Source organism: Oncorhynchus mykiss, chromosome 14, assembly GCF_013265735.2.
Source record: "Oncorhynchus mykiss isolate Arlee chromosome 14, USDA_OmykA_1.1, whole genome shotgun sequence".
Taxonomy (NCBI): Eukaryota; Metazoa; Chordata; class Actinopteri; order Salmoniformes; family Salmonidae; genus Oncorhynchus; species Oncorhynchus mykiss.
The window spans coordinates 9,343,793-9,371,516 of record NC_048578.1 but is presented as its reverse complement, the minus strand read 5'-3'; the positions used below and the strand labels follow the sequence as shown (position 1 = coordinate 9,371,516).

At 40.4% G+C, this 27,724-nt stretch overlaps 1 protein-coding gene across 2 annotated transcripts; it reads right to left on the bottom strand.

Annotated features, from left to right (window-relative positions):
- Nucleotides 1–161: 161 nt before the first annotated feature.
- On the bottom strand, nucleotides 162–25,718 carry LOC110488743 (adhesion G-protein coupled receptor G2). 2 transcript variants are annotated; one of them, XM_021561080.2, is made up of 23 exons: nucleotides 25,570–25,718; nucleotides 25,125–25,207; nucleotides 24,333–24,959; nucleotides 21,453–21,533; nucleotides 21,222–21,329; nucleotides 20,958–21,049; nucleotides 20,784–20,851; nucleotides 20,064–20,100; nucleotides 19,747–19,772; nucleotides 19,253–19,395; nucleotides 18,463–18,592; nucleotides 11,417–11,523; nucleotides 11,020–11,224; nucleotides 10,742–10,907; nucleotides 9,485–9,634; nucleotides 9,206–9,325; nucleotides 8,977–9,129; nucleotides 8,769–8,890; nucleotides 8,282–8,550; nucleotides 3,829–3,934; nucleotides 3,426–3,712; nucleotides 3,237–3,338; nucleotides 162–3,128 (listed from the first exon to the last, which is right to left on the bottom strand). In XM_021561080.2, the coding sequence occupies exons 2-23, from the start codon at nucleotides 25,198–25,200 to the stop codon at nucleotides 2,968–2,970; spliced, it is 3,336 nt and encodes a 1,111-aa protein (XP_021416755.2). In that variant the 5' UTR covers nucleotides 25,201–25,207; nucleotides 25,570–25,718; the 3' UTR covers nucleotides 162–2,967. The 2 variants fall into 2 exon arrangements, with proteins under 2 accessions (XP_021416755.2, XP_036798782.1); XM_036942887.1 differs by having other exon boundaries at nucleotides 19,253–19,311.
- Nucleotides 25,719–27,724: the final 2,006 nt, after the last annotated feature.

Below are 27,724 nucleotides of genomic sequence, written 5' to 3'. Positions count from 1 at the left end.
TTGTGCACTGTGCAAGTAATAATTATATTGTTAAACTAAGACAAGCTTTGTATGCTTGGTATAGATGTTTTCCTTTAGGCAGAATGCACAGCTGAGCATTTCACACAGTAATGTCAGACAATAATGTATTGCAATAATGTAATAAAAGGTTGTTTTTTAAAATTTTGGGGTGTAATAACATGTTAATATTATATTTGAAATTCTTCTTTTAAATAGCTCTCTTACAAAAACGGGAGCCGTATTCGTGATTGATATTATGATAAATGATGGCAGATTTCAGAAAGTACACTGACAATAACAAAAGTCACCACTGAGGTTTTCCAGTTACACATGCAGAGAACCACAATGATAGTTACAGTCACCAATGGAGATGTGGTGGGACATCTTTTCACTAGTCAATATAAGAACACAATGAGAAACGTGACGTTATGCTATCATGTACTTGACAAATAGCCTTATTGTCAGATGTGTTGAGAATGGACATTTTGAATGGACTACACTGTTGAACATGCTCACAATGTGTCCTCCACAAACTGTGTATACTGTCTGGGAGACACATGAGCCAAACAAATTATATGTATTTTCCAAAATAAGACTCAGCTTTGACTTGGTTTATTCAATGTCATTTAAAGAGAATAAATACTCCCATCATACAACAAAGTGAGCAAAGTGATAACATACCAGAACAGGCACATAAATTGGAGTACACTGTATACCAGGGCAGGGCCTGTATTCATGCAATATAGTAGTGCTGATCTAGGATCCGTTTAGCCTTTTCATAATCATTTATATGGTTTCATGGACAGAGGGTACCTGGTCTTAGAACAGCACTCCTACCTGAGCCACTTTAGGAAATGGGACTTATGACTGCAAAGAAGTGCATTAGTCCACATTTCAGCCCTAGGCCTCACCCTGCAGTAATCCTACAAGACCAGGAGTATTAGAGTATTAGACCCCAGAGGTCTGTCACATACAGTATATGAAGCTCTTCTTACAGACAAGATATTGGAAGCACCCCAACTTAATAGTTTTTTACCCTGTAGTGTAGAACATATACAGTGGGGAGAACAAGTATTTGATACACTGTTGATTTTGCAGGTTTTCCCACTTACAAAGCATGTAGAGGTCTGTAATTTTTTATCATAGGTACACTTCAACTGTGAGAGACGGAATCTAAAACAAAATCCAGAAAATCACATTGTATGATTTTTAAGTAATTCATTTGCATTTTATTGCATCCCCCCCAATTTGTTCTCCAACTCATAAAACATTTTAGAAAAAGGCTCAGTGCCGTTATCCTTGCAAGGTGAAGTATTGCAAGGTATTGAAAACAGGGTTGTCAATCATTTTGATCATACCTTTAAAAAAAATAAGTATTACTTGTTAAACAAAATCTCTCCCACTGGGCACAGACGTCAATTAAATGTCTAGTTTGGATTTACATTTGCTTGAGTTGTCAACTAACTTGAATTCAATGTGAAATCAACCAACAATGTCACCCTGTCATTGGATTTAGGTTAAAAGTTGGGTGAAAAAAATACGAACTTTCCCTTACATATATGACTTTTTGCAAATCCAATTCGTGTTCCAAGTTGATTCGACATCATCACATAGATATCTATTTCTTTAATGACGTGGAAACAGCATTGATTCCACCGGTTTTTGCCATGGACTTTCTCTGAGCAATTGTATTAGAATAAAATAGTATAATTTCCCAATTTGTTTGAGCATACAATATAGCACAGTATTTTTATTATTTATTTTATACAGTAATCTTTATCAAGGCTGTCAATAATTTCGGACCCCACTGTATATACAGAATGTTATTGTGACTTAGTAGTCCTATCTTTGTGTCAAAAGGCGAGCGTGGGAAGAGCGCCATTCATACAGTAAGCGGCATTTGAGATGGAGAAATGGAGAAAAGACTGAACATAATATATCTCTACTGCATTATCCCCTATGCTAAACAACCCACATTCATCAACCTTCAAGTCTTTTAGAGATGGCGGTGAACATAATGTGTGTCATGAAATGTCCTGGATTTTTTCTCAGTTAAAATGGTGACAGATCCACAGATCAATGGTAGGCCTACAGTACATTGAATAACAGCAAGGAGGCTTTGTACATTTGTTTGAAAATATCTGTTCTTTCTATGAAGTCAAACAAAGTCATTAAGTGTCCTTGACTCTTTAAACTTCACTATGTGTATGTTTTATTTATTTAACATCATGAAAAGAAGAACAGAAACAGATTTTGAGAAAGAGAAATGTCATTTAACAAAGAGAATGCATAAAGTACCAAAATATTGATCATACTCTACAACAATAGTCTGACATGAAGTCAACTTTTTTTTGTCATTCAGCAGATGCTCTTATCCAGATCGACTTACAGTAGCAATTAGGGTTACGTGCCTTGCTCAAAGGTACATAAAACAGATTTTCCACCTGGTTGGCTTGGGGATTCGAACCAGCGACCTTTCGGTTACTGGAACCAAAACGCTTAACCACTACGCTACTTGCCTCCCTGTCCTATAATAATAGAGCTTATGTCCTTTAAAGCACAGAACAGGCTAATACTTGCACATAGAGTATGAATGAATATCTCCCGAGGATGATGAGACTGCACTGCAGAGAGACATACAGCAGTTCGTGGGAAGGATACTGGTCATTTAGATAGAATCAGCAGAGTGTCTGACCTTTCAGTGTAATTCAGAATGGACTGAACTTAAGTGTCTGCTATGGTGTCATGAGCTCAAGTGTTTCTCATTGTTCCAGGTGAGTGGTATTATGGCACTATGTTGTGAGCCCGGCTAGGCCCCCTGGTGGAGCCAAGTTAATACCCTTTGTGGAACTAGACTAGGCCCACTGGTGGAGCGACAGTAGACTATGCCCCCTGGTGGAGCTACAGTAGACTATGCCCCCTGGTGGAGCTACAGTAGACTAGGCCCCCTGGTGGAGCTACAGTAGACTAGGCCCACTGGTGGTAGGGTGGGGAAGAGCTACCGCTAGCTGTAGTGGAGTCATCAGAGATCTTCCTAGATGAGGTGTTGACAGACTTGACAGACGGAAAGCGGTGCACCAGATGGTTTTGCTTGGTCCTGCCGCCCATTGTCACGGAGCGGCTCCAATCTAAACAGGGTCAAAGGTAAAAATGAAGCAACCTCAGGAACACTCTCTATGAACCACCTGGGGCTTATGCAATATCAGATAGACTGCTTGGAGGTCCCTCGACTGTACCTGAGTAGTCATTGAGCCTGAATCGGCCACAGCACAGGTGGATCCTCCACTGCTTCCTCACATTATCTTTCATCAGGCAGTGGAACACAAAGATAAAGAACCCTGAAACACAGCCGGAGAGAAGATAATGGGTTCTCTCTCTCTCTCTCTCTCTATTGTACAGTAGACAACGTATATTGGTCCCCTTACCTTGCAGACTGTTGAGGACTGAGAAGAGGTGGAGCATAGGTACCCTGGCCGGTCCCCAGGTAAAAAAGGCTATTGGCCAGGTGAGACCCAATAGGAAGGTTAGACTGGCCACCGCCCTCAGATCATGCATGACACTGCGCTTGATTACTGTAGCTGCAGGATTATTGGTCTGCATGTGTCGGATCTGGATCAGAACCATGATGAACACGACCATGTTAAAGACCAGGACCAGTAGCACGAATGCCACGATGGTGATGTAGAAGAAAACGTTACTCTGCATCCAACAGCTGAGAACAGGAGGAAGAAGGAGGCAGAGAAAGAGTGAAATAGAGAGAGAGAAAAAGAAATGTGATTAATCACATGTATCCGTAACAGTGGTCAACTGGCCATGCTGCATACTCACAATGGCTCAGAGCCCTGTAGAGAGTCAAGGGAGTCCCCAGATAGAACATTGCCATAGGCATCCTTCTCTATGGCCAGGACCAGGCTGACAACCACCAGAGGAATGCCTGTGTGGAGACAGAGATCTTTACATCTTCATTCTATTCCCTTGGTCAAACAGGATCCGTGTGAAAGATTCAATCGCTGACTACAATATAAAAACACTCAAAAGGAAATTAAATAACTTTAATTTACCTTGATTTGATTGATAAACTGATGTTCAGTTTTTTTTACAATATGATTGACAATATGGGTTGCACCATTCAATTGGTCTATTTCTTCTACATCCATTAATGAGATAGAGTGGTGTTTTTAAGAGCGGATCCCCAAATGGACTGGGGCCGGGTCTTTTTACAAAAACATCTGTAGAGTCCGAATCGTTTGAGATACAAACTATTAAACGATATCTATGAAAAGCTGAGACTCTCATGAACATGCCCAAATTCTGTGACGCTCACAAGCTACACAAGAGTCGTAAGAAGGTAAGGTACATAGAAGATCATAGTAAATCTCAGGACATAGTGTCTATAACACTGCAATAAGCTCACATAGTTGCTGTCACAAACTCCAAACAGTTGTCACTGACTAGTTGGATATTCATTTCCCAATGAGCAAACAATTTCTGTCCTCTATATATATATATATATATATATATATATATATATATATATATATATATATATACAGTGGGGAGAACAAGTATTTGATACACTGCCGATTTTGCAGGTTTTCCTACTTACAAAGCATGTAGAGGTCTGTAATTTTTATCATAGGTACACTTTATCATAGGTACAACTGTGAGAGACGGAATCTAAAACAATAATCCAGAAAATCACATTGTATGATTTTTAAGTAATTAATTTGCATTTATTGCATGACATAAGTATTTGATACATCAGAAAAGCAGAACTTAATATTTGGTACAGAAACCTTTGTTTGCAATTACAGAGATCATACATTTCCTGTAGTTCTTGACCAGGTTTGCACACACTGTAGCAGGGATTTTGGCCCACTCCTCCATACAGACCTTCTCCAGATCCTTCAGGTTGCGGGGCTGTCGCTGGGCAATACAGACTTTCAGCTCCCTCCAAAGATTTTCTATTAGATTCAGGTCTGGAGACTGGCTAGGCCACTCCAGGACCTAGAGATGCTTCTTACGGAGCCACTCCTTAGTTGCCCTGGCTGTGTGTTTCAGGTCGTTGTCATGCTGGAAGACCCAGCCACAACCCATCTTCAATGCTCTTACTGAGGGAAGGAGGTTGTTGGCCAAGATCTCGCGATACATGGCCCCATCCATCCTCCCCTCAATACGGTGCAGTCGTCCTGTCCCCTTTGCAGAAAAGCATCCCCATAGAATGATATTTCCACCTCCATGCTTCACGGTTGGGATGGTGATCTTGGGGTTGTACTAAACCTTCTTCTTCCTCCAAACACGGCGAGTGGAGTTCAGACCAAAAAGCTCTATTTTTGTCTCATCAGACCACATGACCTTCTCCCATTCCTCCTCTGGATCATCCAGATGGTCATTGGTAAACTTCAGACGGGGCCTGGACAATGCGCTGGCTTGAGCAGGGGGACCTTGCGTGCGCTGCAGGATTTTAATCCATGACGGCGTAGTGTGTTACTAATGGTTTTCATTGAGACTGTGGTCCCAGATCTCCTCAGGTCATTGACCAGGTCCTGCCGTGTAGTTCTGGGCTGATCACTCACCTTCCTCATGATCATTGATGCCCCACGAGGTGAGATCTTGCATGGAACCCCAGACCGAGGGTGATTGACCGTCATCTTGAACTTCTTCCATTTTCTAATAATTGCGCCAACAGTTGTTGCCTTCTCACCAAGCTGCTTGCCTATTGTCCTGTAGCCCATCCCAGCCTTGTGCAGGTCTACAATTTTATCCCTGATGTCCTTACACAGCTCTCTGGTCTTGGCCATTGTGGAGAGGTTGGAGTCTGTTTGATTGAGTGTGTGGACAGGTGTCTTTTATACAGGTAACAAGTTCAAACATGTGCAGTTAATACAGGTAATGAGTGGAGAACAGGAGGGCTTCTTAAAGAAAAACTAACAGGTCTGTGAGAGCCGGAATTCTTACTGGTTGGTAAGTGATCAAATACTTATGTCATGCAATAAAATGCAAATGAATTACTTAAAAATCATACAATGTGATTTTCTGGATTTTTGTTTTAGATTCCGTCTCTCACAGTTGAAGTGTACCTATGATAAAAAATTACAGACCTTTACATGCTTTGTAAGTAGGAAAACCTGCAAAATCGGCAGTGTATCAAATACTTGTTCTCCCCACTGTATACATATTTATAAATATACAGCATACCAACAATGAAGACACAGAGAGGCAGTCAATAGCGATTTAATGTGCAAACATTGCTATTGAGAGGCAGAGTTATTTTTTCAGCAACTATGGCTTTATGGCAGCATAACTATAACGATTGCATCATCACACAAAACTATGATAGTTTTCCCCAATGCAATGTGTAGATGGCGTCTTGCTAGTGCTACGGCAATATCCCTAACAACAGACAGATAGCCTTTAGAAGTAATTCATAACCCTTGACTTATTACACGTTTTGTTGTTACAGCCTGAATTCAAAATGGCAAAATAAACAAAAAAATCTCACCCATCTACACACAATACCCCATAATGACAAAGTGAAAACCTGTTTTTAGAAATGTTTGCAAACTTATTGACAACGAAATACAGAAATATCTTATTTACATATGTTGACTCAGGGTTGTGAATACTTATGTCAGGAACATTCAATGTTGTCTTCGTAAGCAACTTCAGAGTATATTTGGCCTTGTGTTTTAGGTTATTGTTCTGCTGATATGTGAATTTGTCTCCCAATGTCTGTTGGAAAGCAGACTGAACCAGGTTTTCCTTTAGGATTTTGCCTTTGCTTACCTCTATTCCGTTTATTTTTATCCCAAAAAACTCCTTTGTTCTTGCTGATGACAAGCATACCCCTAACACGGGGTATGCTATAAAGAGTGGTACTCAGTGATGTGTTGTGTTGGATTGGCCCCAAACCTAACATGTTTACTTTAGCCTTATTTTAGCCTTATTGCAAACAGGATGCATGTTTTGGAATATTTTTATTCTGTAAAGGCTTCCTACTTTTCACTCTGTCATTTAGGTTAGTATTGTGGAGTAACTACAATGTTGTTCATCCATCTTCAATTTTCTCCTATCACAGCCATTAAACTCTGTAACTGTTTTAAAGTCACCATTGGCCTCATGGTAAAATCCCTGAGCAGTTTCTTTCCTCTCCGGCAACTGAGTTAGGTATGAAGCTTGTATCTTTGTAGTGACTGGGTGTATTGATACACCATCCAAAGTGTAATTAATACCTTCACCATGCTCAAAGGGATATTCAATGTCTGCTTTTTTATTTTTACCCATCTACCAATAGATACCCTTATTTACAAGTTACTGGAAAACCTCCCTGGTCTTTGTGGTTGAATCTGTGTTTGAAATCACTGCTCGACTGAGATAATTGAGCAGTGATTCGACCTTACAGATAATTTGTATGTGTGGGGTACAGAGATGAGGAAGTCATAAAAAATCCTGTTAAACACTATTATTGCACACAAGAGTCCATGAACTTATTATGTTAGTTGTTAAGCAAATGGTTTCTCCTAAACTTATTTAGGCTTGCCATAACAAAGGGTTTGAATACTTATTGACTGAAGACATTTCAGCTTTTCATTTTTTATTAATTTGTAACCATTTCTAAAAACATAATTCCACTTTGACATTATGGGGTATTGTGTGTAGGCCAGTGACAAAAAAATATAAATTGAATCCATTTTAAATTCAAGCTGTAACACAACAGAATGCGAAAAAAGTCAAGGGGTATGAATACTTTCTGAAGGTAACGTATATATTTTCGGAACGTTCGTTCAAATCATCACCAAGTTGTTGTTTCAGCTGTTCAGAAATATGAGGCTTCATTATCATGTCGCTCAAATTGGTTGACGGTTCAGAAGAGGCTGAGTAAAGCATAGTGTAAATAGAGAAACTTGAATGTGTGTGTAAAATCACACATGCGCAGAATGTTATTCGGATCCTTAGTTTTGAGAAAGACGTTTCCAGAGTTGCGGGGGCGAAAACTCTGTGTTCGTAGCCTCAACCATAAAAATATAAACAGCTGATTGGCCAGCTCAGCTAATGAGCCAATGAGACCTCTCAGCCAAAAACATGACGTCATCCTCTATGAGGAAATAGCAAGCATTTTTTAAACGGTTAATTTATGACTTGGCCACAAATACAAGTATAGGATGAGTCAACGACATTATTTGGGTATGAGTTAACAGCTTTTAAAATATTTTCATTGGACAGTTACTTTAAAGATGTTTTTACAAGTGTCCTTATTTTGCCTCAGACTGCCTTGGCTTACCCCAGCCGAGGGTGCAGAACTTGAGGATGTAGGAGGGGATGTAAACGTTGAAGACCTTGACCAGAGAGAAGTACATGTGGACAGCCTCCAGGCCCATCCAGGTGAATGAGGCTAACAGGAAGTAGTGCAGCGTGGCTGCCGTGGTGATGCAGAGGCTGTAGAAGCCGAAGGAGGACAGCCAAGAGTCCATCAGGAAAACCAGGTTGAGGCCCAACAGAGCCACAGAGAGGTTGATGAGTATCTTAGACGGATAGTCTCGACGCAGCTTCCTGTGACAGAGTGGAAAGGAGTGTGTGAGAGATAGAGAGAGAGGCACAGGGTGAGAAATTGGGAGATGAGTGGAAAGAGATTGAGAATGAGAGGAATAGTGAGAGTGGCAGATGAAGTACAGGAGGAGATTAGATAATACAGAGAGAAAAGGGGGAGAGATGCCAAAGGATACAGAAAAATAGAGAACAATATTCTATCTGTCTGGATGCTGACTTACTCAAAGACCATGTAGGTGAGCAGGCTGATGCTCAGGAAGATGGAGGACACACCACAGCCCAAGTAGGAGATGACCATCAGTGTCTCCTGGTCAGCCTCACTGATAGGAGTCCTGGACACATCCTGTAGGACACCACAATAGGAGCATAATATATCAGTCCAGATGCACTGCACTAATGCAGTAGTGTGATTTGAAAAAGGTAACTCACCAGGAGCACGCCAAAATGGGTCAGGTGGTAACAGTGGCAGGTGGTCTGATAAGCGTAGATGCTCGGTAGTGTCTCACAGCCGTTGCTGTCCCACCCACCACTCCCATTGTTCTTCTGGAAGTCCCAATACACACACTCCACCATGTCGTTTTTCTGTTGGGGATGAAAAGGATTTAGCTCGTCATCGCTACGCTCAGTGGTAAGATAAAGCTATTTTTTTATTCCTCACCTCTTTGGGCTTGAGGTGAGTAAGTGTCACCACCACGGGATTCCTGAGGTTGCTGACATTGCTGTTATTGACACTGGCAGACACCACGTAACTATTCAGCGTCCAGTTGGTCTCTGGATCCTGTGAATGATCATAAAACTTTAACACTGAATTACTGTACATTTGCTGGAAGCTTTCATTTGAAATAAGAAAACCATGAAACACCCCGAGTACCCTTCCTTATTAATGAATAATTGACCCAAAATAATTAGACATCTCATACGTTGTTGATGGCATCACCTTGAAGAGCTCCTGTGTGCCATAGAAGTGGAACTGAACTCGCTTTTTTTTGTTTCCCTCAGGGAAGAAGTTCTGAAGGGCACGGGGCAGAGAGATGGACGCCACTGTGCCGTGGCAAGGCTGACTCAGGAATGTCTGGTTGACAAAGATCTACAACAGAAAGAGGTGTACATATACTTACCAGGTGATGCACACTCACACACACACCTCATACTCACAAACACACTCACAGACTCACACACACACACACACACACACACACAAAGCCAACACTGCTGTCTCATGCTATAGAGACATTGAACCACTGGTCACTTCCTGCTTCACACTGTGTACTTAAATACTGTATCCCCGACGTAGCTCATCATAATATTTCTACTACTGTACATTGTATTTTAGTTACACTATTTATCCACACCACATATGTATATATACACTGTATTCTTGACATAACTTGCTCTAATATATCTACTGCTGTACATATCTTTTTAAGCTGATCTTGTGTAAATTCTCCAGGTGTATATACAGTATGTATAGATTACATTTGGCTACTGTTACAGCGCTATTTGGATTTTTAATCAGATTTATCACACCATTCTTGATTTCTTGTCTTTTTTCCCCCTTACATTTGAATTGTCCGACATTTTACCGCATTGTTAAGCGGTAGTAACATAAGCATTTCACTGCACCCACTATAACCTCTGCTAAACTGTCAACTTTGATTTGATGTTTTATTCAAGTCGTCCTATATAACTCCATTCCGTCATGGAATTAAATGTAATAGGTCATTACACCACAGTGACAACACTGGACAAGTGTTGGAATACACACTGTAATTGTAAAGCAATGTTCTTGTTCCTTTAAATCGTTGTAGTTTCATTAACATTCAGTGTTTCGGCGTAGTTTAAATCATGTGCTGTTTTTCCACATTGAAGGTTAACTAGAAATGAATGCTAGAGGCTAGAGTCAGTTCGGAGAAACCTTTAGCTGTTTCACAATAACCTCTGCATGTGTCCTACATTTTCTCTGTTCATTCAAGGGCATGCCCTCATTTGAATGGAGTAAAAACAGTCTAGTGTTTCATGCTATTGATTTTCAGTAAGGAAGGACTCGAGCAAAAAAGGATCGGTCATTTATATTGACAGGACAGGTATTTGACTGCTGGAGCATAGACAGTGTATCTCTGTCAGCTGTGATAGCCACTGCTTGTCAAATCCAGTACGTGCCTGACGAGAAAACAGAGTGCTATTGCTGACTTACCTCTGGAGCAAGGCCAGTTGAAAAGGAGGACACGCCAAACGTGAGGCCCTGGAACTGCTCTGGATCTACGTTGATCATGGAGAGAGCCAGGGAGGGGACGGTCACATTTTGTGACTCCTCAGGGAAATCCATCTGGTCCCCAACGCTGCCTGTGATACCCAGTATGCTGTTGGCAACATGAACGACAGCAGTGAAGGCAAAAAATTAGACGAGGCTAGATTCAAATGTACTCTTGTAATGCAACCATTTTCCCTCTCCCCGTTGTCCCTTTCCCTTACTCGTTGGCGACCGCTGATAGGTTAGAACTGGACCCCAGGATGTCAGCGATTATGCTGACAATGTCCTCGCCGAGGGCAGGGGTCACTGTGCTGACCACCAGAACCTCATCCAGCTTCTGGACCACGGTGGCCAGCTGGGAGTCACTCAGGTCCCCCTCGACACCCATGAGGTCCTCAATCATGTCCACCACATCTGCTGAGTTGTCTGGGAGGAAAAGACACAAAGTCCAAAGTTATGTAATACATAATTGTAATATTTGAATATACTACTACAGACAAACAAAGGGAAAGAGATAGGGAAGCGCATGCATGCCATTGGTACAGTATAATACATGACAAATTACTGTTATTTCACCAGAACCTAGTCACTGGTATTTAGACTGCACAAGGGACTTACTTGCTGTGACGGTGACATTGTCCAGATCAGAGATGGTGATCATTGGCTTGCATGCCTTCAGGTTTGGCTCAGCCCATTTGGCCTTCTCAGTCACTCCATCCAACTCACTAATGTGAAGAAGGGGACCAAGAGAAAAGGAGATTAAGATTAAATGAGCAGAAGACGAGAGGACCAGTCTTGTCTTGTTCTGATCTGTAGTCATTAAGCAATATGTTGCTATTTTGCATAATTGTACATCTATTTTTACAATGATAAAAAACTATTATTTCAAGGACTGTGGGCTAAGGAGTCATCATGGAGAACATAAGTAACATACAAATGTTGTATTCGGCGAATGTGACAAATACAATTTGATTTGTTATGTTCCTGAATGGCTGAGTTACAGTTTTGACTTAAATCTACTTGAAAATCGATGGCAAGAGCTGAAAATGGTTGTCTAGCAATGATGAACAACCAATTTGACTGAGCTTGAAGAATTTTTCAAATAATGGGAAAATGTTGCACAATCCAGGTGTGGAAAGCTCTTAGAGACTTACCCAGAAAGACGCACAGCTGTAAACACTGCCAAAGGTGCTTCTACAAAGTATTGCCAGAATACTTATGTAAATTAGATATTTCTGTATTTAATTTTCAATACATTTGCAAACATTTTTAAAGATGTGTTTTCACTTTGTCATTATGGGTTGTTGTATGTAGATTGGTGAGAAAATTCAGACTGTAACACAACAAAATGTAGAATTTGTCAAGACATATGAATCCCTTCTGAAGGCACTGGAGCTACGTTGTTGCTTGCTTGCGATTGGCTGTGGTCTTGGGGTGTGCCACACAGCCTGGGAGACAGGCTGCCTGTCAAGCATATTCAGGTCTTAAATGCCCCATGAGGGCTGAGATGCCCCAAGAGGTCGTAGCTGATGGTAAGGACATTTAGCTTGGTAGTAACATTCTAACTTATAAACTGAAAATGAGCTCCAAACACAAACGAAGGCATAATATTAGCATGAAATGTACCATCCCTTAGTGCAGTAATCAATAAAAACATATGCGTTGATACAACGTGGGCTCTGCCGCCCCAGCCATACTGTCAATCTATGTGTCCACTCCTATTCATAGAGTTTATCTTGTGATCTCAACAAAACAATTTATGTTATGTCATAATCATGAGAAAATTATATTGTGATCTTGACTAAACAACTTTTGTTATGTCCTGATAATGAGATAAATAAGTTGTGATCTCGACATAATGAGGGCATTTTTTATTTATTCATAATGATGTACCCTCTGGACTTCCATAATGCCCTTAGCTCGTTGTGAAGTCGTCAAGTTCGCGGCCCCCACCCAACGTGTCAGGGTTCAGGTCTAAAAACAGCTGTTTCGAGTAGTCATAGTATTGCTTCGGTACTGCAGTTTAACTGACACCTGGCCCAGAAATACAATTTCCCAAAACGGCCACATACAAAACTCAGATTAGAAAATTCCTAATAAGACACTTTAGTCACCAATTTTGTGCACAAAACATCCATTGAATTATTCAAATAATTGTTGCTGATTTTATTTTCCGTCACTCACAGGAGTGAAGTTGAGGGTGGTGCATCTGCCACACGTGAAAGTCAGACTCTAATGTGATTTTCCAACAGCAAAGCACATATCAACATGGCAGTGTTGTCACTCTTTATAAAACATATATAATGTCGAAGTAAACATGCACTGCTTCCTGTGTGCACTGAGGGCTAGTGTACATGTGATGTTGGTCCGTGTAAACCGGATGCAACCAACATACAGATGGTCCATGAATTGGTGTATGCGAACATGAGTAAATTACCTTGAACACAATGTTCAGACATCTTGGACGCAGTCTCCAGGGGACTCATTTATAAATCGTGTGTCCATACAAAATATACCCCAAAATGTGAATGCGCCAGTTGGCATTTATTTAAAAAAAAGTACAATATGCCCACCTCCTGGCAAACGTTAGACCACGTGTATGCACATCTGCTAGTGGTGGAAATATTGTATTGCAAGCTGGCGAGTAGGCCTAAGTATTTTGTGCAAATGGAGGATATGATGAAAAGCATTTTTATGAATAAAACAACTGGAAAGCATATTAACAAGAATGTAGCCAGTTGCCTTGAGAAAAATAATTTGTTTTATATGATTACTTTATCATCTAAAATAAATAGACATAAAACTTGATAATTTTTATTTTATTTTCACAACCAATGCAGAACAAATTCCTTACCTTGTCTAGCCGTGATGGGTTTATATTCCCGAAGGAGCCATACGACAAATTACCATGTGCGTCTCTGATTTAATTGGACCAATAGCCTAATAAATAAATTCCTATGTACTTGAGCTTCGACTAGTGTGGGCGGCATGAAGCTCCGACAACGTTGTTCGGTGTAATTGGTCACTATTCCTTTAGATGCTGAAATCAGTGGTTGTTTTATAAAAACGTCGTCAATCGTGGAGTTAAGTTTAGCCAGCTAGGGGAAATGCAAAACGTTGTGGGATTCAAACGTTCTGCTGACAGGTCCAGAACAATCTGCCATTAAAACATTCTGCCAACACAGTACAGTACAGTATGTAAAATATCTGACAGTATGGGTAACGTTAGGCTACAGTATTGTTGTGTAATAGGAGCACAACATAATTGCCTATTTAATCTCAGAGCCTATACTATGGCAGGACATAGTTACGTGATAATGCCCTCGAAGCCGGTGTTTGGAGGATATGTTGGCACGCACCGCATTATCACTTTTATACAACAGGTTACCAAAATATTCAAATAATGATTGACATATTTTCCTACTTTCAATACTGTATTTTTATTAATTTATTCATACTATTAAATTATTTCACAATATATAGTCCCGACACAAATCTAGGGTTGCTACCCTAGGTCTTTCGATCTGTTGGTTCCAGGAGTATGTCTGTCTGTTAAAAAAAAACTAATTCTGATTTGCTGGGCCTGGCTCCCCAGTTGGTGGGCCTATGCCGTCCCAGGCCCAAACATGGCTCCACCCCTTCCCAGTCATGTGAAATCTGTAGATTAGAGCCTAATGAATTTATTTCAATCGACTGATTTCCTTATATGAACTGTATCTCAGTAAAATCGTTTCAATTGTTGCATGTTGTGTTTATATTTTTGTTCAGTATATTTTTATATTTACAATTGTGTATGAGTTCACTGTGTACAGCCATGAACTGCACATCTAACGTGCTTCCTTGTATCTATCGTCAGAATATACACCAATCAACTGTATATAAACTCAGCAAAAAAAGAAACGTCATCTCACTGTCAACTGCGTTTATTTTCAGCAAACTTAACATGTGTAAATATTTGTGTGAACATAACAAGATTCAACATCTGAGACATAAACTGAATAAGTTCCACAGATATGTGACTAACATAAATGGAATAATGTTTATTTTTTTGATGAGTTTATATGTGCACGTACCTGTTAGATAATTGGGGTCGTCCTGGGATGTGCTTTTATTATGTTATTATGTTATATGTTATTGCTGTAAGAGCGCGTTAGCTAGCATGCTCTAGTTGTAACGGTTGCATTAGCTCCCTGCTAATTCAGCTATTTCCATGCTAATAGACGAATCACTAATCTACAGCCATCAACATACTGTTGTCCTGCACAGCTAATGTGCTTCCTCGAGTCTATTTTCAGGTACTTGCATTTATTGTATTTTCTAAAAAATGTATTGAGTGTCATTGTTAGGATGTTTGATTACAAAATCCCCAGTCTGATATTGACATGCAAGTGACGAATCACGAATCTACATCCATCAACATACTGTTGAACTGCACATCTAACGTGCTTCCTTGTATCTATCGTCAGAATAAACACCAATCAACTGGAATCGCTGGCTGGACAGAGTTTTCTTTAAAAACACAACGCAAGAGAGTTATGAAGTATGATTACATCTGTTTCACTGGTGCCGAGACCAAATCAAATAATGTTATTTGTCACATACACATAGTTAGCAGATGTTAATGCGAGTGTAGCGAAATGCTTGTGTTTCAAGTTCTGACAGTGCAGTAATATCTAACAAGTAATCTAACAAATTCACAACAACTCCTTTAAACACACAAATGTAAAGGGATGGAATAAGAATATGTACATAAAAAAATATATGGATGAGCGATGGCTGTGCGGCATAGGCAAGACCAGTCTTTTTGTTACACTAAATGTCAAAAAATTTGCTAGCAAGCTAACCAACAACTTTAACAATGTTTTTGAGAGACAAGTGCTCATTGTGCAAATGTATTTAAGTTTTCAATGAACATGGGAGACGAAATATAGTTTAAACGTTGTCAACATTTTAAGCCAACTATGTTTGTTTTGTGCTAAAGTTGTGCACGCGTCTGTTTTATTGCTAAACATCTAACCCAAACCATCCCGTATGAAAAAAAATGTATTTGCTCCTGCCCCCTAAAAGGTCTTCAATGTTTATTACCTAGAGTAAACCTTCCTGTAGGAGCCTTAACCACTGGGCACAGACGTCAGTTTTGTTTGTCAACTACTGTGAATTTAACGTGAAACCATGTCATTGGATTTAAGTTAAAAGTTAGGTGAAAAAAACACGAAGTGTCCTTAAGTTTACTTTTTGCAAACCCAATCAGTTTTCCACGTTGATTCAATGTCATCACATAGTTTATTATATTGTTTTAATGGCGTGGAAACAACGTGGGACAATGTTTCACTGCTTGCATAATAAACATTAGGACAATGTTTCACTGCTTGCATAATAAACATTAGGACAATGTTTTACTGCTTGCATAATAAATATTAGGACAATGTTTTACTGCGTGCATAATAAACAAGAGGACAATGTTTCACTCTGACAGCAGAGGCGTTCCGTTCACGGCCCCATAAAACTGATTATCCTCATCATTCAGTTATTGGACTTGTCTGGTTATCTTCATGCAATATTAATACCTGTGTTGTGAGACATTGGTAGCCTAATAATTCAGTTGAAGGAAATTGATTCTTGCTTGATTGCTAGCAGTCAGAGATCCACCAGTGTCACATCTGTGAGTAGGTGATTGTGTGCCCATACGGAAGAGCGCATAGAACAGGATTGTATTGTGTGTTGAAGTTAATTGAAGGAGGGCCTCGCTGAGCCGTCGCTATGGCAACATGTGTTTTTTTCCCTCTGACCGTTTTCACAACTTTGGCATTGAACAGGTAAAAAACGGAATATTGTCATAATACTAAGAGTACACATTCTCAAAAACACAAATTCTCAGAAAGACATAAAGGGCTAAGAGGACTCGGCCACTGTTTGTTTTGAATAAAGTTTTTTTTTTAATTTTGCCTGGCTTAACAAGGTCTACTGCATTGTGGGATATAATACACATAATTTTACTTTACAGTATCATACATGGTGCTCTCACCATAATCCATACATCCTTGAGAATTTCTGACCACGTGGCCTGACCATACAATGCATTCGGAAAGTATTCAGACCCCTTGACTTTTTCCACATTTTGTTACGTTACAGCCTTATTCTAAAATTGATTACATTTTTTTATTTCCCCCCATCAGTCTACACACAATACCCCATAATGACAAAGCAAAAACAAGTTTTTACACATATCTAAAAAAAAATTGAAATACTGAAATATCACATTTACATAAGTATTCAGACCCTTTACTCAGTACTTTGTTGAAGCCCCTTTGGCAGTGATTACACCCTCGATTCTTCTTGGGTATGACGCTACAAGCTTGGCACACCTGTATTTGGGAAGTTTCTCCCATTCTTCTCTGCAGATCCTCTCAAGCTCTGTCAGGTTGGATGGTGAGCGTCGCTGCACAGCTATTTTCAGGTCTCTCCAGATATGTTCGATCAGGTTCAAGTCCGGGCTCTGTTGTCTTGGATGTGTGAGCTGGGTTGATGTCCTGTTTGAAGGTGAACCTTCGCCCCAGGCTGTGGTCCTGAGCGCTCTGGAGCAGGTTTTCATCATGGATCTCTTTGTACTTTTCTCCATTCATCTTTCCCTCGATCCTGACTAGTCCCTGCCGCTGAAAAACATCCACACAGCATGATGCTGCCACCACCATGCTTCGCCGTAGGGATGGTGCCATGTTTCCTACAGATGTGACGTCTAGCATTCAGGCCAAAGGGTTCAATCTTGGTTTCATCAGACCAGAGAATCTTGTTTCTTATGGTCTGAGAGTCGGCAAACTCTAAACAGGCTGTCATGTGCCTTTTACTGGAGTGGTTTCTGTATGGCCACTCTACCATAAAGGCCTGATTGGTGGAATGCTGCAGAGATGGTTGTCCTTCTGTAAGGTTCTAATATCTCCACAGAGGAACTCTGGAGCTCATTCAAAGTGACCATCGGTTCCTTGGTCACCTCCCTGACCAAGGCCCTTCTCCCCGATTGCTCAGTTTGGCCAGGCGGCCAGCTCTAGGAAGAGTCTTGGTGGTTCCAAACCTCTTCCATTTAAGAATGATTGAGGCCACTGTGTTCTTTGGGACCTTCAATGCTGCAGAAATGTTTTGGTATCCTTCCATAGATCTGTGCCTCGACACAATCCTGTCTCAGAGCTCTACGGACAATTCCTTTGACCCCATGGCTTGGTTTTCGCCCTGACATGCACTGTCAACTGTGGAACCTTATGTAGACAGGTATGTGCCTTTCCAAATCATGTCCAATCAATTTAATTTACCACAGGTGGACTCCAATCAAGTTGTCGAAACATCTCAAGGATGATCAATGGAAACAGGATGCACCTGAGCTCAATTTCCATTCTCATAGCAAAAGGTCTGAATACTTATGTAAATGTGATATTTCTGTTTTAAATGTATTTGTAAAAATGGATAAAAACCTGTTTTTGCTTTGTAATTATGGGGTATTATGTGTAGATAGATGTGGAAAACAATTAATTGTATTATTTTATAATGAGGCTGTAATGTAACAAAATGTGGAAAAGGGAAGGGGTTTGAATACTTTGCAAATGCACTGATGGCACATATGTTTACCAATCAACAAGCATTGTTGCAAACGTAATGTTAGCTGGGCCTCTCACCATTTCCTGGAAGCCCTGGCACCACTGTTCTTCTCACAGATCATAGTTTCTGTCTTCTGGGCATCTTTGATTGGCCATATATACACACCCCTGATACTCTCATGGGTGTCCTCAGGACAGCTCCCTGGATCTGTAGAGGGGGAAAGAAGTCAGGCACTGTCCTTCTTTCCTGAAGTAATCACAGATCTGAGAAAGTATGGGTGACAGCAGTGGACACCATTCATTCACTTATCAAGTCTAATATGCACTGAGTGCACAAAACATTAGGAACAACTGCTCTTTCCATGACATAGACTGACCAGGTTCATCTAGAAGAAAGCTATGATCCCTTATTGATGTCACTTCAATCAGTGTAGGTGAAGAGAATGGTTAAAGAAAGATTTTTAAGCCATGAGACAATTGATACATGGACTGTGTATATGTACCATTGAGAGGTTGAATTGGCAAGACAAAATATTTAAGTGCCTTTGAACGGGGTATGGTAGTAGGTGCCATGCGCACCGGTTTGAGTGTGTCAAGAACTGCAATGCTGCTGGGTTTTTCACGCTGAACAGTTGTGTATCAAGAATGATCCACCACCCAAAGGATATCCAGCCAACTTGACACAACTATGGGAAGCATTAGAGTCAACATGGGCCAGCATCCCTGTGGAATGCTTTCGACACCTTGTAGAGTCCATGCCCCGGGCAAAAGGGGGGTGCAACTCAATATTAGGAAGATGTTTGTAATGTTTTGTACACTCAGTGTAGATCAGCAAATCTAATACAGATTGAGGAAAGCCGTGCTGTACCTATATGTGAGACGTGAACGTCTCTGCTGTCTACCTGGATCTCTCCACCAAAATGGATCCTGGACAGAAGGTCATTGATGAGTCTCTGAGTGGTCATGACGTTCCGTGCATCAGCATCCTGAACATGGAAGGTACATCTAAACCTATACAGACAACATGGGATGAGTACCCGAAACCATAGGCAGCTGCTAATAGACCAGGATCCATACGTATCAAGCGTCTCAGAATAGGACTGCTGATCTAGGATCAGGTCTTCCGTATCCATGTTATCTTTTTCCTTGTGATCTAAAAGGCAAAACTGATCCTAAATGAACATTGTGAGATGCATGATACATACCTCCCATGATTATCATGATACACACCTCCCATGATTCAGTAAAATATCAAATAATGGTTACTGTAATTTCAACTGCATTCTAAATCAAGATGTAGTTTTCAATATCTATCACGGCGTCTCTGAATGATCAGACATGGTTTGTTTCATCATCACTTACCTTTTCTGATTTCTCAGCTCAGCAGCCTGACAGAGAAGACACCACAAGGAAGTATTTACTGTTCACTATTCATCAAACACACACAATTCATTGCTACCGGGAAACCATTTGTTTACTCATATTGAACGTTATTTGAAGACAAGGCCATAGACTTACAGTGTGGTAATAAAGATTATGGTTATTAATTGTTGCAGTAGTATAACTGGTTCCTTATTGCTGCGATGATGCTTTGTTTACCCAAATTACATTTGACATTTAATCATACCCTAATCAATTTGCATGTTTGATAAAAGCCTAAATGTTTAAAGCATACTCACCATCTCCACTCTTTGAGTCTCTTTTTGATCATTGTCCCTATAAAAAAACACATGGACAAAGGTGTAAAGTAACGAATTACAACTACTCTAGTTACTGTAATTGAGTAGCTTTTCCGATAACTTTTTTGTTGTTGTATTTTTCAGTCAGTAATTTTACTTCTACTGGAGTACAATGTAATGTAAGTAACAGTACTTCTACTTCAGTAGGATATTTCAGAAGCCTACTCTTTCCACCCCTGATTTCAGTTGCTTTGAATGTTACATTTATTTAGAATATGTTCATAGTATAATAGTACTTTTACATACAGATGTTGCAATCATAAAATAAATAAACTTAGTTTCTGTTTATTTCCATTTATTTCCTCTCTTACATTTTCAATTGAATGCATGGAAAAGATCATGTGTAACAACCTTAAGGTAACCTTAGCAAAGTTAGCTCATTATTATCAAGGTCAATGTTTTTATTTTAAAAGTAACTCAATAACTTTTACTCTGAGTACTTTTTAAATGATCTACTTTTTACTTTTACCTGAGTAGCTTTTTTTTACACCAGTAATTTTACTTCATTGAAGTAACTGTACTTCAACTTGAGTAGGATATTTCAGTACTCTTTCCACCCCTGCACATCAAACGCAGTCTTGCTTTTATTATGCTATTTTACATGCAGCCATATACATTCATGTAGGTAGGTGATGCCATTTGTGAATGATGAGGACTTACTTATAAGTCGATTGAAATATTTGGAAATGTAATGCGTTCATCCTGACTTCCCCAAGCTTTCTCTGAACCTGTAACCAATACATAAAGACGCTGTATAAAAAGTTATATCGAAGAGAATGTTATTGTACGTGTATCATCTTCCAGTTTCAGCGCTGTCATTGTTGTGTTTCTTACCCACTTCTGAATGGTCTCCCCTGGGTCGCTGCCAGTTACAGTCATTGTCATGTTCAGCTTCATTTGAACTCTGTAGAAGGTGGATGCAATGCCTAGCAGCATAACAGTGGAAATCATTGTACATTTGAACAGCCTTCATCTCTAACCTTGAATATTGCACCCATGGAGACGGAAAGAACTTCAGAGCCACTGAGATTTTTCTATGAAAATTAAGCATATTTCTTGCGATAGCAGACTCTAATCAAATGTGTCTTATTGGCTGACCTGTTCCTGTTGAGTTGAGGTCTGAAGGTTCTTTGGTTGTAGACAGGCCAGTGGGACTTACAGGCAATCCAAGGGATGGTTGCTGTGTCTCTGTAGGGGTTACAGGGTCTACAGACAAGAAATTAACCAGCTTCTTTTGAATAGATTTATGAAAATGTAAACAAAGCCAATTTCAGGTCCTCCTTAGTGCATAGCAGTTAGCATTTTTATTTTATGAAATAACTTTGTCACCTGATGTATTTGTGCTGGTTGGTGAACCAGGAGTGGTGTTGGTGACAGTGGGAGGAGAGGCTGTCACATTGGGGAAAGCCCCTGTGAAGAAGAGAGATATTACAAATAGGTATGCCTAACAGCGTGAAAAATGTGAATGTGCATTCCATTTGCATCCATGTGTATGCTTTGTGCATGCTATTTGTATGTGTTTGAATATGTACAGTTGAAGTCTGAAGTTTACATACACCTTAGCCAAATACCCCTAAACTCAGTTTTTCACAATTCCTGACATTTAATCCTTGTGAAAATGCCCTGTCTTAGGTCAGTTAGGATCACCACTTTATTTTAAGAATGTGAAATGTCAGAATAATAGTAGAGAGAATTATTTATTTCAGCTTCTATTTCTTTCATCACATTCCTAGTGGGTCAGAAGTTTACATACACTCAATTAGTATTTGGTAGCATTTCCTTTAAATTGTTTAACTTGGGTCAAACATTTCAGGTAGCCTTCCACAAGCTTCCCACAATAAATTGGGTGATTTTTTGACCAGTCCTCCTGACAGCGCTGGTGTAACTGAGTCAGGTTTGCAGGCCTGCTTGCTCGCACACGCTTTATCAGTTCATTGTCCATTTGGAAGACCCATTTGCGGCCAAGTTTTAACTTCCTGACTGATATCTGAGATGTTGCTTCAATATATCCACATACATTTCCATCCTCATGATAACATCTATTTTGTGCGCCAGTCCCTCCTGCAGCAAAGCACCCCCACCTAATGATGCTACCACCCCCGTACTTCACAGTTGGGATGGTGTTCTTTGGCTTGCAAGCCTCCCCCTTTTTCCTCCAAACATAACGATGGTCATTATGGCCAAACAATTATATTTTTGTTTCATCAGAACAGAAGACATTTCTCCAAAAAGTACAATCTTTGTCCCCATGTGCAGTTGCAAACTGTAGTCTGGCTTTTTTATGGCGGTTTTGGAGCTGTGGCTTCTTCCTTGCTGAGTGGCCTTTCAGGGTAATTCAATATTGGTCTCATTTTACTGTGGATATATATATTGTTGCACTTGTTTCCTCCAGCATCTTCACAAGGTCCTTTGCTGTTGTTCTGGAATTGATTTGCACTTTTCGCACCAAAGTACGTTCATCTCTAGGAGACAAAATATGTCTCCTTCCTGAGCGGTTGTCACATTCTGACCTTAGTTCCTTTGTTTTGTCTTATGTTTTAGAATGGTCAGGGCGTGAGTTGGGTGGGTTGTCTATGTTAGTTTGTCTATGATTTTCTATTTCTGTGTTTGGCCTGGTATGGTTCTCAATCAGAGGCAGCTGTCAATCGTTGTCCCTGATTGAGAACCATAGGGGCGGCAGGGTAGCGTTGGACTGGGAACCAAAAGGTTTCATGTTCAAATCCCTGAGCTGCCAAGGTACAAATCTGTCATTCTGCCCCTGAACAGGCAGTTAACCTACTGTTCGTAGGCTATCATTGAAAATAAGAATTTGTTCTTAACTGACTTGCCTAGTTAAATAAAGGTAAATATATTTAGGGAGCCTTTTTTGTGGGTAGTTATTTTCTGTTTAGTGTTGTGTTGCACCTTACAGGACTGTTCTTTGGTTGTTTATTGTTTTCAGTGTTCATTAAAATATTTAAAATATGAACCCTTACCACGCTGCGCATTGGTCCTCCTCTCCTTCCCCAGACGACAGCCGTTACAGCGGTATGACGGCTGCATGGTCCCATGGTGTTTATACTTGCGTACTATTGTTTGTACAGATGAACGTGGTACCTTCAGCCATTTGGAAATTGCTCCCAAGGATGAACCAGGCTTGTGGAGGTCTACAATTTTTTTTCTGAGGTCTTGGCTGATTTCTTTTGATTTTCCTATGATGTCAAGCAGAGGCACTGAGTTTGAAGGTAGGCCTTGAAATACATCCACAGATACACCTCCAATTGACTCAAATTATGTCAATTAGCCTCTCAGAAGCTTCTAAAGCCATGACATTGTTTTCTGGAATTTTCCAAGCTGATTAAAGGTACAGTCAACTTAGTGTATGTAAACTTATGACCCACTGGAATTGTGATACAGTAAATTTATTGTGTCATGCACAAAGTAGATGTCCTAACCGACTTGCCAAAACTATAGTTTGTGAACAAGAAATTTGTGGAGTGGTTGAAAAAATACTTTTAATGACTCCATCCTAAGTGTATGTAAACTTCCGACTTCAACTGTACAAAGTGTACAAAACATGAATCACTTGTTTTTTTTCCATTATAGACTGACCAGGTGGATCCAGGGGAAAGCTATGATCCCTTATTGACGTCACTTGATAAATCCACTTCAATTAGTGTAGATGAAGGGGAGAACAATAATCTGCCGATATGCCCTTGAGCAAGGCACTTTACCCTAATTTCTCCTGTAATAATGCTCCTTTAACAATGCCAATTCAATAATGTTTACACATCTTGCATTACTCATCTCATATGTATATACTGTATTTTATACCATCTATTGCATCTTGCCTATGCCGCTGAGTCATTGCTCATCCATATATTTATATGTATATATTCTTATTCCATTCCTTTACTTAGATTTGTGTGTATAAGGTAGTTGTTGTGGAATTGTTAGATTTCTTGTTAGATATTACTGCACTGTCTGAACTGGAAGCACAAGCATTTCGCTACACTCGCATTAACATCTGCTAACCATGTGTATGTGACCAATACCATTTGATTGGATTTGATTTTAAGTCACTCTGAATAAGAGTGTCTGCTAAATGACAAATGTAAATGTATAACTTTTGCCCTTTATTGTACATTCGTTCAATGGGGCCCTTTTAATAGGACTCAAAATAGCACCCACAATAGAATACAGTGGAACTAAATAAGTATGGAAACTAACCACACTGGATGTTGGTGTCATCTTCAGGTAGGCAAATCTGGTAATCCCAGTTGTTGTTGTCCCATCTCACCACGTTCCCATCAATACAGCTATGGGCCCTCAGCTCCTCAGCTGTCCGCTCATGCCCCCACATCCTGAACAGGCTGATGGCCCCCAGGAAGTTCTTTCCATTCTCAAACTCCATCACCCCACCCACTATGTTATGGGACACCCCCAAGGTCAGGGTGCCATTGTGAGTCAGTCGCCGGGACAGGGTGGCGTTAACATGGGCGTCCAGGCAACTGCTCCCATTGATGTAGAGCCGGAGCCTCTCGGAGTGGCTGGACCAGGTGAGGCAGACATTGTGCCAGCATTTCAGGGGCAGATCCTCTGGTACGGGCCACTGATGCCCAAACAGCCATGCCACCAGGAACCCTCCTCGGCCTGCCAGACCCAGCTCTACCTGTCTCTCGCCAGGCGCCTTGTACACGAAGCCTGTCCACTCAGATGTTGCGATCTCCCTGTGTAGGTGCACACACACACTGAGCTCTTCCAGGGGGGGCACTACGCACCCCTTATCCAGCTGCCACACACAGTGACGGCCCATGAACACCACTTTCTTACCCCACAGGCTGGGGCCTGGGGAGCCTGGTACAGACACAGAACCAATATCACACACTGACATTGGACATTATTGGAAAATTTCACAAAACTCCTCCAGTCTTCAGTGAAAGTCATAACGCATTTGATTGATACTACTGTAACACTAATGCTTCATAATTACGTTATTATACAGTGAATTTATGACCATACCAGAGCATGGAAGACAAGTGGCTGCCAGTACTGATAAACACACAGTTATTAAACAGGGTCTCCTGGCAGAATCCATCACGAGTCTAAAGACAAAAGAGGAACAATATCTCTCATGTCAGAAAAGGGGAACTAGGACTAGGACTATCTGCAAATAGAATTGTTATCAGTACAGTGCCCCCCATAATTATTGGGACAGGGTAGCATTTTCTCTTCTTTTTTCTTCTATTCTCCAAAAGTTTGGATTTGAAATATAACAATGACTATAAGGTTAAAGTGCAGTATGTCAGCTTTAATTTGAGGGGATTTTCATCCATATCAGGTGAAACATTTAGTAATTTGTACATAGTCCCCCCACTTTAGGGGAGTAAAAGTATTGGGAAAAAGTAACTTGTGTGTATTAAAGTAGACAGAAGGCACTGTACATGCAAACAAAACTATGACTTACCTGTGTCATTCCCCAGTCCAAACAGCACTCTCCTTTGCCAGAAAACACAAGCAAATGAGAGTTTAATAAATTGTCTCTTATATGTCTATAATATTCAATGGAAGGTAAAGAGAAAAGCTTGACCTCCTGGGATAATAGTCTTTGTTGAAGGAGGGAGACTTTAGTGTATTTATCTTTAAGAAGACCTCCACGCCCTCTCCTTTAGTACCCTAGGTTACTTATTAATTAGCAATAAAAGTAACTAATGCAACAGAGGGCAGCTGGACCATGCTTCTACAACTTTAGCTCTTCAAAAATGGAAATAAATACAAATTCTACCCAACTTAGATGTACTGTATGTGCCCTATGTACAGTTGAAGTCAGACAGATTGTTTCTATTATAATTCACTGTATCACAATTACAGTGGGTCAGAAGTTTACATACACTAAGTTGACTGTGCCTTCAAACAACTTGGAAAATTTCAGAAAATGATGTCATGGCTTTAGAAGGTCCGGATAGGCTAATTGACATAATTTGTGTCAATTGGAGGTGCACCTGTGGATGTACAGTGGGGCAAAAAAGTATTTAGTCAGCCACCAATTGTGCAAGTTCTCCCACTTAAAAAGATGAGAGAGGCCTGTAATTTTCATCATAGGTACACTTCAACTATGACAGACAGAATGAGAAAAAGAAATCCAGAAAATCACATTGTAGGATTTTTAATGAATTTATTTGCAAATGATGGTGGAAAATAAGTATTTGGTCAATAACAAACGTTTATCTCAATACTTTGTTATATACCCTTTGTTGGCAATGACAGATGTCAAACGTTTTCACACACTGTTGCTGGTATTTTGGCCCATTCCTCCATGCAGATCTCCTCTAGAGCAGTGATGTTTTGGGGATGTTTCCACCCCCATGCTTCACAGTAGGTATGGTGTTCTTTGAATGCAACTCAGCATTCTTTGTCCTCCAAACACGACGAGTTGAGTTTTTACCAAAAAGTAATATTTTGGTTTCATCTGACCATATGACATTCTCCCAATCTTCTTCTGGATCATCCAAATGCTCTCTAGCAAACTTCAGATGGGCCTGGACATGTACTGGCTTAAGCAGGGGGACACGTCTGGCACTGCAGGATTTGAGTCCCTGGCAGCGTAGTGTGTTACTGATGGTAGGCTTTGTTACTTTGGTCCCAGCTCTCTGCAGGCCATTCACTTGCTTACCGTTCTTGTGATCATTTTGACCCCACGGGGTGAGATCTTGCGTGGAGCCCCAGATCGAGGGAGATTATCAGTGGTCTTGTATGTCTTCCATTTCCTAATAATTGCTCCCACAGTTGATTTCTTCAAACCAAGCTGCTTACCTATTGCAGATTCAGTCTTCCCAGCCTGGTGCAGGTCTACAATTTTGTTTCTGGTGTCCTTTGACAGCTCTGTGGTCTTGGCCTTAGTGGAGTTTGGAGTGTGACTGTTTGAGGTTGTGGACAGGTGTCTTTTATACTGATAACAAGTTCAAACAGGTGCCATTAATACAGGTAACGAGTGGAGGACAGAGGAGCCTCTTAAAGAAGAAGTTACAGGTCTGTGAGAGCCAGAAATCTTGCTTGTTTGTAGGTGACCAAATACTTATTTTCCACCATCATTTGAGAGACCTCAGATTTTTTTTTTGTAGACCTCCAAAAGTCTGGTTCATCCTTGGGAGCAATTTCCAAACTCCTGAAGGTACCACGTTCATCTCTACAAATAATAGTACGCAAGTATAAACACCTTGGGACCACACAGCCGCCATACCGCTCAGGAAGGAGAGGCGTTCTGTCTCCTAGAGATGAACGTACTTCGGTGCGAAAAGCGCAAATCAATCCCAGAACAACAGCAAAGGACCTTGTAAAGATGCTGGAGGAAACAGGTACAAAAGTATCTATGTCCACAGTAAAACAAGTCCTATATTGGCATAACCTGAAAGGCCACTCAGCAAGGAAGATGTCACTGCTCAAAAACTGCAATAAATAAAGTCAGACTACAGTTTGCAACTGCACATGGGGACAAATATTGTACTTTTTGGAGAAATGTCCTCTGTTCTGATGAAACAAAAATATAACTATTTGGCCATAATGACCATTGTTATGTTTGGGAGAAAAAGGGGGAGGCTTGCAAGCCGAAGAACACCATCCCA